The sequence below is a fragment of the Monodon monoceros genome, unplaced genomic scaffold (assembly GCF_005190385.1).
Source record: "Monodon monoceros isolate NGI ecotype Baffin Bay Population unplaced genomic scaffold, NGI_Narwhal_1 Super_Scaffold_16, whole genome shotgun sequence".
Lineage (NCBI taxonomy): Eukaryota > Metazoa > Chordata > Mammalia > Artiodactyla > Monodontidae > Monodon > Monodon monoceros.
Window position 1 is genome coordinate 57,979,221 of NW_021703772.1, and position 13,040 is coordinate 57,992,260.

Here is a 13,040-nt window from a genome sequence, read left to right on the forward strand (position 1 = left end):
TAAGGTTTGTTGCCATGGTTCTCCAGATTGTCTTTGTTTTGAGCACTGGAGTAGGTGGTACCAAGGAACTGTAAACTTGAATACAGGAAGTGAAACAGAATAGGAGTTGTGATTGTAAAGAGCCTCTTTCCTTTGCAAGTACAAATTTCTAGTTCCATTACACTCCCCTCCCATCACAGACTTCTTACAGCCAACAGAGACAGAAGACAAAATAAATGAGATATTATTACCAACCCAGTAGGAGGAAATCTAGGTCAGCCCACATATTTGATAAGATTGAAGGAAATGACATGAAGTAATGGCATCAGGAACAACCCTGAATCTATGCCAGATTGAATGTTAGGCATTTTTCTCTGAAAGGTAGCAACTGAGCATGTCCATTCCCAGCCACTGGCCATGGGAGATTTTCCATATAATCCCTCCTCTCCTGCCCCTGCCCATAGTTTCCTCTGTTAACATCTCTCATTCATACAGTACATCTGTTATAATTGATGAGCCAACATTGATACCTTATTATTGACTAAAGTCAATAGTTTAAAGTTCACTTTTTATGTTGTACAGTTCTGTGGTTTTTGGCAAAGGCATAACATCATGTATCCACCATCACAGTGTCATACAGAATTTTCACTACCATAAAAATCCCTACGTTCTACCTGTTCTTTCCCTTCCTCCCCTGAACTCCTGGCAACCACTGATCTTTTTACTGACTCCATAGCTTTGCCGTTTCCATAATATCATATAGTTGGAATCATACAGTATGTAATTTTTTCAGGCCGGCTTCTTTTACTTGGCAACGCATATTTAAAGTTCCTCCGTGTCTTTCATGGCTTGAGAGCTCATTTGTTTTTATCACTGAATAATATTCCTTTGTCTGGATGTACCACAGTCTCTCTGTTCACATATTGAAAGACCATCTTGCTTCCATTTTTTTTGGCAGTTATGAATAAAGCTGCTGTAAACATTTGTGTGCAGGTTTTTGTGTGGACAAAAGTTTTCAGCTCCTTCGGGTAAATACCAAGGAGTGTGATTTCTGGATTATATGGTAAGCGTTTGTTTAGCTTTGCAAGAACCTGTCTGTCTTCCGAAGTGGCAGTTCTACTTTGCATTCCCACCAGCAACCAAAGAGAGTTCCTGTGGCTCCACATCCTTGCCAGCATTTGGTGTTATCAATGTTCTGGATTCTAGCCATTCTAATAGCTGTGTAGGAAAGAAGTTGCTTTTTTTTTTTTTTTGACATTTATCATGGTTTATTTTATTTCTGAATACATGTTTGCTTTTTTTTTTAACATCTTTATTGGAGTATAATTGTTTTACAATGGTGTGTTAGTTTCTGCTGTATAACAAAGTGAACCAGCTATACATATACATATATCCCCATATCCCCTCTCTCTTTTTTTTTTTTTTTTTTTTTGTGATATGCGGGCCTCTCACTGTTGTGACCTCTCCTGTTGCAGAGCACAGGCTCCAGACGCGCAGGCTCAGCGGCCATGGCTCACGGGCCCAGCCGCTCTGTGGCATGTGGGATCTTCCCAGACCGGGGCACGAACCTGTGTCCCCTGCATCGGCAGGCGGACTCTCAACCACTATGCCACCAGGGAAGCCCTCCCCTCCCTCTTGCATCTCCCTCCCACCCTCCCTATCCCATCCCTCTAGATGGACCCAGAGCACCAAGCTGATCTCCCTGTGCTGTGCATCTGCTTCCCACTAGCTATTTATTTTACATTTGGTAGTGTGTATTGATACAGCCACTATGGAGAACAGTGTGGAGGTTCCTTAAAAAACTAAAAATAGAACTACCATATGACCCAGCAATCCCACTACTGGGCATATACCCTGAGAAAACCATAATTCAAAAAGAGTCATGTACCAAAATGTTCATTGCAGCTCTATTTACAATAGCCAGGACATGGAAGCAACCTAAGTGTCCATCATTGGATGAATGGATAAAGAAGATGTGGCACATATATACAATGGAATATTACTCAGCCATAAAAAGAAATGAAATTGAGTTATTTGTAGTGAGGTGGATGGACCCAGATACTGTCATACAGAGTGAAGTAAGTCAGAAAGAGAAAAACAAATACTGTATGCTAACACATATATATGGAGTCTAAAAAAATATATATATATATTTCTGAAGAACCTAGGGGCAGGAGAGGAGTAAAGACTCAGACGTAGAGAATGGACTTGAGGACACAGGGAGGGGGAAGGGTAAGCTGGGACAAAGTGAGAGAGTGGCATGGACATATATACACTACCAAATATAAGAGGCTGCTTTTTAATCATTAAAAATCTTTCATAAGCTAAATGGAATAAAAGAAAGCTAGTATAAGATCTAGCTCAGAGTAGACGCTAATTAAGTCTTTAGTAGATGAAAATTCAGCTGTTTTAACAAAGTACTGAGTGCAGGGGGAGGGCAGAAGGGGCCACCCTGAAAGAAGGCCAGCTTTGCTTGAGAGTCATAAGGCCCAGCAACTCTAAAATTTCCTCTATTTTATAATTTTTTCTCTTGTTATATCAACACTCTAAAGTTTTGTTTTGCTTTTTCACTTCTCACTACCTCTCCTACCCACAGGGCTCAGGCAAGATCTAACATTAGGTGTGGGAACCTGGGGTGAATCAAAGGTGGCCTCTTGTGCTGGGTCTTTTTTAAGTTGGGAGGAGCTCAGCTGTTATTTTTCACATTCTCTGTGTTTATTTTAAAAAGGAAAAAAAAGTAACCCCACATTATTCCCCTAGGAATTCTCAAGTACTCATGAAATTTAAAAATATTTCTGTTAACCTCAGTCATCTCCTACTTTTCCCCTCCATCATTAAACATGGAAAAATAAGTAACTTCAGAATATAAAATTCAAAAAAATAGATTGTCTTTCACAGAAAAATATATATATATTTCAGCACAGTGAATTTGATGTTAAACACTGAAGCATTGCTCATCTTTAAAAACAGTATACAAAAAAACGTTATTTGTTAAAAGTGCTATGAATCCAGATACTTACTTCTGTTTCTTTTAACATCCTTCAAAGATGGTGAGAAAGCAGATATTTCTGTGAACATGTATGAAGATATCAACATTATCACTGGTGCCCTGAAACTGTACTTCAGAGATTTACCAATTCCACTCATCACATACGATGCCTACCCTAAGTTTATAGAGTCTGCCAGTAAGTATGAAGGCGTGCATTTGTAACCTGACAAATCGCGTCTTCTTGGTAATCACATCTCCTGTTTTTTCTGCTGAGTATCTTGAATGCATTTTATGAAATATTTCTCCCTGGCCTCTCTCCATGGCTAATACACTCACAAGAATTTTGAACTCTTCTCTAACATAGGTTGTTTATGACTTTTACCATCAGAAGCATCTTTGCAATGTATTTTCCAAAGTAAGGCTTATACCAGTTCTCCTAGATATGGACCAGTACTTTTGTAAAATAAGATAAAAATAACTAGAAAAATAAAATTGAAAAAACAAGACCAACTATTTGTTATTAGATTCAGCAAGCGTGAAGATTACTGTCAGAATGCTATAAAATATATAAATTCTTACTCTCAATTTCTGTCCTTATCCTGTGACAGGCCGTTAATAAGCAGTTTGCAGACTGGCACGGGTTCATAGATTATACTTTAAGGAGCACTATTCTTAGATCAAAAAGTTATTTTTTAAGTTTTAGTTAAGATGAAAATGAGAAAAAGCAAAGGCTCTTTTGCCAAATTTTATTTATGGTGCAAAAATCATACCTGTAATTTACACTTGTTTTTTTAAAGAAGGGAATTCTTAACAGATTTTAAGTGTTGGCATTACCATTTTTTAGAAAAGATAGGCTATTTCTGTCATTTACTTTTCTCTCTTAAAAACCATATGCTGTGTTAATCTTTAAATAATAACATCACTTCCTGAGTAACTCTGATTTGCTTTCTGATTTTGAAATTTCACAAGTACAAACTTGCTTTGTTCTAACTTTCAGTTTCTCCTTCAGAGCTTGTGTTGAGAATTTTTGTGGTTAGTTCCATGGAGCCCTGATTTCTCACGGGTCAGCTCAAGCTCTCATGTAGAGAACAGCTGTGAGAATTACACTGGTTTTTACAAACGTAAAAACGTTTGTACGTTTACAAACATACAAGACTCTAGATCTCTTTCATGGGAATTGGGGATTCAGGGCAGATCATGAAAATTGTCTGAGGGAGCTTACGGGTTCTTCTTTGGTGGGGCAGAGGTTTCCTCCCCAGAGAGATAAGTCAGATCGCCACTAACCTGGAAGGCACTTGACATACACCTGTATCGCAAAGGGCTGCTCAGACCTCGGTTTGCTCTGACCCCTGGCACAACTCTGGGGGCTCCATTGGATGGTGTTCCTGCCCCCTGTTCCTTGCTAGTAAAATTGAAACTCAGCTCTGTGGCTACCCCAAGGGCATCCGATTAGCACAGGACAGAGCCAGGATTCAAACCCCGGGTATGAACGCTACACAACCCCTTTATCTACTTAGAAGAAAAATCTAAGCACTCCTTACGGATTTCAAGGCCTTTTGCCCCACACCCCCAAACTACCTCACCTTCTTTCCCCACACCCACCTGAGTTGCTGAGGACAATCTCCCCTCTTTATTATTCTTCCAAAGCATTTGTCACTGTTCTTGGGTTTGTGTCTGAAACAGCCCTCCGGTGTGAAATCAGCAAGCCCCCTTATGTCACCCCTCAGAGTCTCTTGAAAGCACATCGTAAGAAAGAAACTTTCCTAAATCAAGGTAGAAATTCCATTTCCTTCTAATATAAAACTGTTTTGATGTGTGACATCAAAAACCCTGGCATAATACTTACACACAATATAAACGTTTACTGTACGTGTTTGATACGGATATCAAAAAGTTTGTGGAGCATTGTGTCCTTGTAACATGTCTTTCCTAGTAGTAGAGTCTGTTTTATTCTTTAGATGCATAGATACAGCCATTCTCTTATCTGTATAAGAAGATAAGGAAGATGAGTGAAGCTAAGATTTACAGAGCATATACTAGGTGTCAGGAATGGTGCTAGGCACTTTACACCCATGATGTTGTTTTAGAAGAAATGAGATGTTACAGGTATAAGTAAATTGTCCAGGGACACATGGTGAGAGGAGGTGGCCCTGGCATCAAACCCACATCTGTCAAAGCCGTACTGTCTCCACTCTACACACAGCCTGGCTCGCCTGATGGAACAGGGTACAGAAGGCTTAAACGGAGGAGGAAGATAGGAGGGCAGGGGCGGAACCCTTTCCAAACAAAGGACAGGGCTAGCTCACCCCTCCCGATGAGCTTTTTGTATCTCAGAACTTTTTTGTATCTCAGCCACTAAAACAACTGGGGCCGTGTTTTTCAGGTCTCAGGTGTCTGGCATTTATTAGCAGCCCTTGCCAACAAAAAAATCAGAGCTTGTGTTCAAGCTTTCTCCTGCAAAAGCTGTTTGAGCTCTGCTCTTGCAGCCTCCCTTGGAGAAGCTGCTGGGTGAAAGCTGGAAGGGAGTGGTGGCAAGAAATGAAGAAAAAGATTCAAGGGTGGAGGAGGCCAGGGCAACCCAACCAAAATCTTGAAGAGCTTCATGATCCCCTGGAAACTCACTTAATGAACCACCTAGAAGCCTTGGCCTACCCAGCACTTCATCCTCATTCCCTCTCCCCAGTGAAGAAATTGGTGCCCTACAGTACAAAGGCCCAGAAGACAGATGCTTCTCACAGGCCATGCTCAATAACCCAGCATGCACGGAGGCTTCCCAACCTCCGTGGAAACAGCACTGCCACAGTTGAGCTCCTGGTCAGGCTGAATGGAGAAACCTTCCTCTGGCCAAGGAGTCTAAGAGCTCTTCCCAGAAGATCTTAGAAAAGCTACATGACTCAGTCGGTGTGTAATCTTGAGCGAGTCGGATCAACTCAGAGAGAAAACCCAGAGTTCTTTGTCCTCAGCAACTTAAAATGTCCTGAAGAGAAGCCTGGTAGCTTGCTGAGTTTCCCCTCAGCTCTGCCACTGATTCACCCCTTTTGCTTGCCTAAGTTTTATTCTTCTTGTATTTGAGTTTCTCTGTAAAGAATTAGACAATACATTCTTTCAAAGAGCTTGTAACTAGATGTGATGCAGATTCAGAGCGCTCATTTCCTGCCCTCACAATGTCCACATCCCCAAATCCTCCAGACCTTCCCTGGACCTCGCAGCCATAGGCCACCTTTCTCCCCTGGATTCCCATCGCGCTTGGCTGGGCTTCTTTCACAGCCTTGTTCCTTCCTGCCAAAGTTATAGTCATGTCTGGTCTTCCCTAGTAGACTGTAACTTCCCCAGAGGCAGGAGTCCTCTCCTGTTTGTTTTCCCTCAGTGCCCAGTCACGTAATAGGTGCTCAAAAATATTTGTTGAGTAAACATAATTTTATATTAAGAACCGTAAAATCTTAGAGTTTTTAGATACTCTAAGGAGGTCACATAACTGGACTTTCTTCTACAACAAATTCTTTTTTAAATACCCTGTAACTGCAAGATCACTGCTTCTCTAGGCAGCCCGTCCGCTGGTAGACAGATGTCCACTGACAGATGCGCAGGGAAATCTGCCTGCTTTTAACTCCCTCCCATTGGCAGTAGTACCAGTGTCACCCTCTCCCACATGCAAGCCTTTCGTATACTTGAACTGATGGTGGCCATTCATCTCAGAGTACCTTCCACTGTGTCTGTCTCGCTCTTAAATTATGCTGTGGTTTTCTTAAGGCTAAAGATTTGTGTTCTCTGAAGAATTGATCATGGGCAAGACTCTTCTAAGTGGGGAAAAAGGAGAAATGAATTCCAGGGAAGAATTTTTGTCAATTTAACATCCATATATTCAAATGCATTTTGTCATATGTTCCCAAATTTATAGCTCCAGTCTGGACCTCTCCCCAAACCCCAGATCAGTCCACAGTCGGTATGTTCACTTGGACGCCTGAAGGACATCTCAGACAGAACTCTTGACCTTCCCCCCAGACCTCCTCCGTCCGTGATCTTCCCCATCTCAGTTGATTGAGGCTCCATCCTTTCAATTGTCTAAGCCCAAACCTTGGCTCGTTCTTGATTATTCTCTTTTTCATACATCCCTCATCAAGAAACTCTCTGGACTCTACCCTCAAAATATACCCAGAATCCAGCAACTTCTTACCACCTTCACTGCCACCACCTGGTCTAAACGAGCGTCATTCCTCACCTGGATTTTTGTAATCATGACCAGAGTGGTCTTTCTGTTTTCACTCTTGCCCTTTCGTAGCCTGTTTCCCACATGGCAGCCAGAGGAGCAATACTGTGAAAAGTGTACATCAGATCCTGACCCTCCCTCATGCAGAACCTTCCCATTTCTCTCCGTAAATGCCGTGTTCTTAGACTAGCCCGCAGCACCTGCCGTGATAAAGTGCCCTGTTACCTCTCTGACCTCACCCCCGTCTGCTCCTCTCGGCTCAGCCTCCTGCAGCCACACTTGTCTCCTCGCTTCTCCTCAGACATTACAGGCACACCCTCCCCTCAGAACCATGGCTCAGATGTCCCTCTGCCTGGAACCATCTTCACCCAGATCTCCATGGGTTTCATTCCCTCCCTCCCTCAAAGTCTGTACACGAGACTTTCTTTCTCATTAAGGCCTATCCTGACCATCCCATGTAATACTGCACCCTCGCAGCCCTCCCAGTGTTTCTTACCCTGCTGTTTTCTGCGTAGCGCTCATTCTAATCTAGTATAAACTGTAAGATAGAATATTTATTGTCTATTGCCTCCAGTAGAAAGCTCTCTGTGAACAGGGAATTTTGTTTCTTTGCTAGGCCACGTGCACTGTCCTTAATTTCACACTATCTCAAGAGTCTCCTTATAAAGATTAACTATAGAAGTGAAAAGGAGACTAAGTTACTCTTTTTTTCAATTTCCAGAATACTGTAGTTTCAAATTAATTAGTCCAATCATAAAAACTATAGCTAAGTAAAAAATAAATAGTAGTTTTCTATAGTAAATGGAATTTTCTTCTGTTCATTCTAGAAAGTAAATGATTGGATTTCAGTATCTGAGATGTTACTGCTGTGATGAATTGGCACTTTGAACCTTAATGCCCCATGGTTCAAAGACTATGCATTATTTATCATAGCAGAAGGCAAACAATACATTCTTTATTGCTAAGAAATGAACCAAGAACTCTGGGGAAGCTTTGGGCAGAAACTGTAAAATGGCCAAAGTTTCTTTGAATTAAAAAGCTTCAGTCACTGTTCACATTCTGAAATTTATCACATCTGCTCTGCCAATGCTAGGAACTTTTCACTTTCATCTTATATCGGTTTTTACCTGACTCCAGTACATTGCCGTTGAGTTGGTTTGTTTTATAAATTAGAAAGAGTAGGATTCTTGGTCTTGTGTCTAAAATGTTGTATTCTGGTCAGATATGGCCTTCCAGCATCTCAAGGCTGCTAACCAACACTTAAAGGCAATTGCCCTGAAGCCCAGAGTTTAAAGGCACCCCATCTTCTTGACGTTTGGGTAGAAGCAGGAACGTGCTATGGTCCTCTTTTTGAGAGCATGAAATTCTGAAGATGTCTATTGTTTCTGAATATGTAAGTGATTGATGAATTAAACGCAGTCTGTGACCTCAAAGGAATGTGGTTTTTTGGCCAAAACAGAACTAAAATATCCAAATGAAGATTGTCCCCCTCAAAGTTACACCTTTGTAAGAGTCACATTTATTTCAGGGGTCCTGTTGTCACTCAGAACGTTTGGAATTGCCTTCAAATTCTGTACTGCATTCTTCTGAATATCTTAAGTAGAAGAATTGTGCTTTGAGCGTAGAATTGACTTTTTTGTATAACAAAATAATTTAAAACAGTCTAATGAATAAAGGAAGTAAATATTTGATGATACATTTCTTGGTCTACAAAGAAAAAAGCATGAATATCAATTAATAAAACTTTGGCAGGGGTTGCAGTGGGCACTGGGCTAGCATCGCTTGTATACCATTGCTGAAAGGAGATTTTCAAAATATTTTGAACAGTGCAACATTGTTTCAGTATGTCTGTAATGTTCTAAGATGACCTTATTTGAATATATGTTTTTATCCTTGCATACGTTATTATGTGTCTGAATTTTTTATAGTTACATCCTATACATCCAATATCCAATTTTCATATTTATCAGACTTTAGGACCCTCAAGTGAAAACACTAGGTGCTCCCCCCAAAAGTCCAAGTAAATGATATTGCCACATTGACACTAAACTTGGAAATCTGAGACTTGAGCCTTAAAAATACTTTCCAAGGCTGTGGGCAAGGACCTGTGAGAAAGCACTTCTTGTCAGTTTTAGAAGATCACCACAAGAATAGAATTAAATGGGCCATTTATACCAGTTGTCTATTAAAATTTCTCTCCTTGGTATTCATCTTGCTACCATAGAAATTATGGATCCTGATGAGCAATTAGAAACCCTTCATGAAGCACTGAAACTGCTGCCGCCCGCTCACTGCGAAACCCTCCGGTATCTCATGGCGCATCTAAAGAGGCAAGTTCCCAACTCGGACGCTTATACTTGTACCACATCCAAATGTTAAGAATCAAATGAAAGCAAAGGTGAAAGAAAGGACAAATGATCTATTGAATGAATGAGTAAATACATAGGTATCTTGTCTTCTTGTGTAAAATCGCACACATTGAGAAGGAATGCTAAAAAAATGCACTACAATACTGAATGCAGACTTGATTCCAACGTAAATGTATTCGCAGTTCAAATATATGTTCCAAATATGTTAGAAATACCAATATTCTGCCAAGGACATGCATTAATTTTTGTGGAAAGGGAAAAGGTTGCAGCTGTAAAGACACTAGCGTTAGTATAATAAAGCAACTTGCAAGGAAGCTCACTTATGTCTTGCTCCAAAATAGGCACTTCAGACTTGGCATTTTAGAATATTGAATTAATGTTGCCAATATTGAAACCTGCTGTAAAAAGTGATGGAGTAAAATAAGGAGTAAAGAGAAGAATGGAAAATAAAATACTTCAGTTACTTCCGGTTGAATGTTTTAAAGTGATTGACGGTGATACAGCTTTATTTCCCCGCTTGGTCACCCTCCATCTCTCCCAGTTGAAGCAAGGTTTTTAAAATTATATGACCAAGTTTTAGTGGCTTTAGGATTTCCAACTATAGTACCAATCAGAAACCAAAAAGCCCAGCAGAACTTGACATCTATTTTGTATGCCTTTAGGTGCAAGTTACCCAGAAGTGAATATTTAACTCACGGTGCTTTTAAGGATTTACATGGTTTCCCTCCTTAAAAGCACCATGAGTTAAAACTTTTTTTCACATGCTTCACTTGTAAATTCAAGTTTGCTGTGTATGTGGATGCAGTTAAGAACTCCACACTAAAACAAAGGAATAACTCTCAAATTATAGTCTCTGTGCCTTTTCTGTAGCAGTAAAAAGAATATAAATACACTCCCTGACGAGGTTGCTTAGCTTGAGCCATTTCCTATTAATATGGCTACCACTCTGTCCCTAACTACTCAATAAACCATTCAACTTGGCAAAAATGCTCTATAGGAAACAAGCTCTCGCCAAAGTGGAGGGAGAGCTGATGGAATTAGCAAGATGACCCTGTCCCTTCTCTGTTTACAAACACACCCCTGCAGCTCTAGGCTGTGGCAGGCGAATCCACAAATAGAACTGACTCCACACAGGCCAGCACATCAACTCAGGCTTCAGCTCCAGTGATCACCAGACGTTTAAATTATTTACTAACATCATTTACGTTAAGGAAAGTCAGTACTTTGAAGTTAAGGAGAAGTGCAGAGAAATAACCTCGCGAAAGAGCTGATCAGTGGGCACAAACCTTTACTGTGAATCTTTTGTTTTAGTGCTTAGCACGCCAAAGACCCCCGTAGCCTACGTGAAGTCACCCTCCCTTCCTTGTATTTTTCAGAGTGACCCTTCACGAAAAGGAGAATCTGATGAATGCAGAGAACCTTGGGATTGTTTTCGGCCCAACCCTCATGAGATCTCCCGAACTAGACGCCATGGCTGCCCTGAACGATATACGATATCAGAGACTGGTGGTGGAGCTGCTTATCAAAAACGAAGACATTTTATTTTAAATTTTTAGTTTGAAGGAAAAAAGAAATGTTTTACTGATGAAGGAATGTTTTATAGTAATTTAATTGGCTCTTATAGCTGAATTATTTCTTGGTTAGAAGTTTGGGCATATAACCAGATTAAAATGAAGGAACTTCCCATTGTTTTCATAGCACTGCTCCGCTGTCCTTGTAAAACAGTGAACACATGCTTTCCAGTTCTAGTAGTCCTGGGTGTTTATCACGTTAAGAGAAACTCAAGCTAGTGCATGATTAGCCCCCTGTTTGGCAAGGGAACCCCACACAAAGGAGACACCAAGCCTGCGCCACCCCTTCGTCCTGGGTCGCCTGTGGTTGTAGTCCAGCATGTTTCACAGGGTAACTCTGTCGTGACTTTGCTTTTGGGTCCTGCGTCACTGGTTTCTGATGCTTCCATAAACATGCACACAAATGGAGAAACCAGCACCTCTGGCTGCCGCATCGCCATAGACTATAACATATGCCTGCTTTTCTCAAATGCTTTATTTCTGGTTTCTCTTAGTTCTTCTCTAGCATAGTACTTTCTTTCCAGCAAAAGCAAAATGTGTTTTCAGATTTGTTACTTTAGTAAATTATCTCTACCAATAAAAAAGTACAACGCAGAGCATTTTCTGTTAAATTATTATTGGTTTTCAGTTGTAATTTTGTGTTTTTATCTGGCATGCAATTATTAATTTATTAAATTTGGCTTTTAGAAATCAAAAATATTGATAGCTCACTTTTTTCTCATGACTGAGAGTATTTGGAAAAATGTGTTTGGCCATTTATTTAATACTGAGTACACCCTCTCACCTCTTTTGTTTACTGTTGAAAGTTTTGCGTTGAGCTCCTAAAAAAATAATTTAAAACTGCTTAGAAACAGAATACCCGTTCATTGAATTTATTTTTCTTCTTGCATACTCTGGCAAAAATCTAGAATATTTTCTCAACTTTTTGGGGCAGTGGGGAGCACAGGCAGGAGTTCCTTCTAGAGCCATCAGAAAAAGAAAAAGGGTTAACTAAAAAGAATGACTTTTAACGCTCATGTGAAACTAAGCAACTAAGCCCGTGTGCCACAACTATTGAGCCTGCACTCTAGAGCCCGCAAGCCACAACTACTGAGCCCACATGCCACAACTACTGAAGCCTGCACGCCTAGAGCCCCTGCTCTGCAACAAGAGAAGCCACTGCAGTGAGAAGCCTGTGCACCACAACAAAGAATAGCCCCGGCTCGAAGCAACTAAAGAAAGCCCGCATGCAGCAACGAAGACCCAACACAGCCAAAAATAAATAAATAAAATAGGTAAATTTATTTGGGAAAAAAAACTGAAAAAGTAATACAAGACACATTTCCATGTTTGCCATTTCGATCCTTAGTGCTTTCAAGACTGTCTCAAAGGGCTTCCCTGGTGGTGCAGTAGTTGAGAGTCCGGCTGCCGATGCAGGGGACGCGAGTTCGTGCCCCAGTCTGGGAAAATCCCACATGCCGCGGAGCAGCTGGGCCCGTGAGCCATGGCCGCTGAGCCTGCACGTCCGGAGCCTGTGCTCCGCAACGGGAGAGGCCACAGCAGTGAAAGGCCTGTGTGCCGCAGAAAAAAAAAAAAAAAGACTGTCTCAAAGATAACGGAAACTGGGCTTCCCTGGTGGCGCAGTGGTTGAGAGTCCGCCTGCGGATGCAGCGGACGCGGGTTCGTGTCCCGGTCCGGGAAGATCCCACACGCCGCGGAGCGGCTGAGCTTGCGCGTCCGGAGCCTGTGCTCCGCAGCAGGAGAGGCCGCAACAGTGAGAGGCCCGCGTACCGCAAAAAAAAAAAAAAAAAAAAAGATAACGGAAACTGACAGAAATATGGAGTTTTTCCATATTTTTACCCTTAGGCTATAGTAGGAAGTTGATCGTATGTTTTATTAATGTCTATATTCAGAAAACTGTGGTGGTGCAGTTCATTACAGCTATC

The 13,040-nt window shown here is 41.2% G+C and overlaps 1 protein-coding gene across 2 annotated transcripts in view; it reads left to right on the forward strand.

Moving 5' to 3' along the window:
- Positions 1-11,762, forward strand: part of CHN1 (chimerin 1) — a 175,969-nt gene extending 164,207 nt beyond the window's left edge. For both annotated transcript variants that reach the window (XM_029225827.1, XM_029225828.1), the window contains 3 exons: positions 3,027-3,164; positions 9,400-9,505; positions 10,921-11,762. In XM_029225827.1, the coding sequence (XP_029081660.1) occupies positions 3,027-3,164; positions 9,400-9,505; positions 10,921-11,092 (416 nt within the window). In that variant the 3' untranslated portion in view covers positions 11,093-11,762. The remainder of the gene's footprint in view (positions 1-3,026; positions 3,165-9,399; positions 9,506-10,920) is intronic.
- The last annotated feature ends 1,278 nt before the right edge of the window (positions 11,763-13,040 follow it).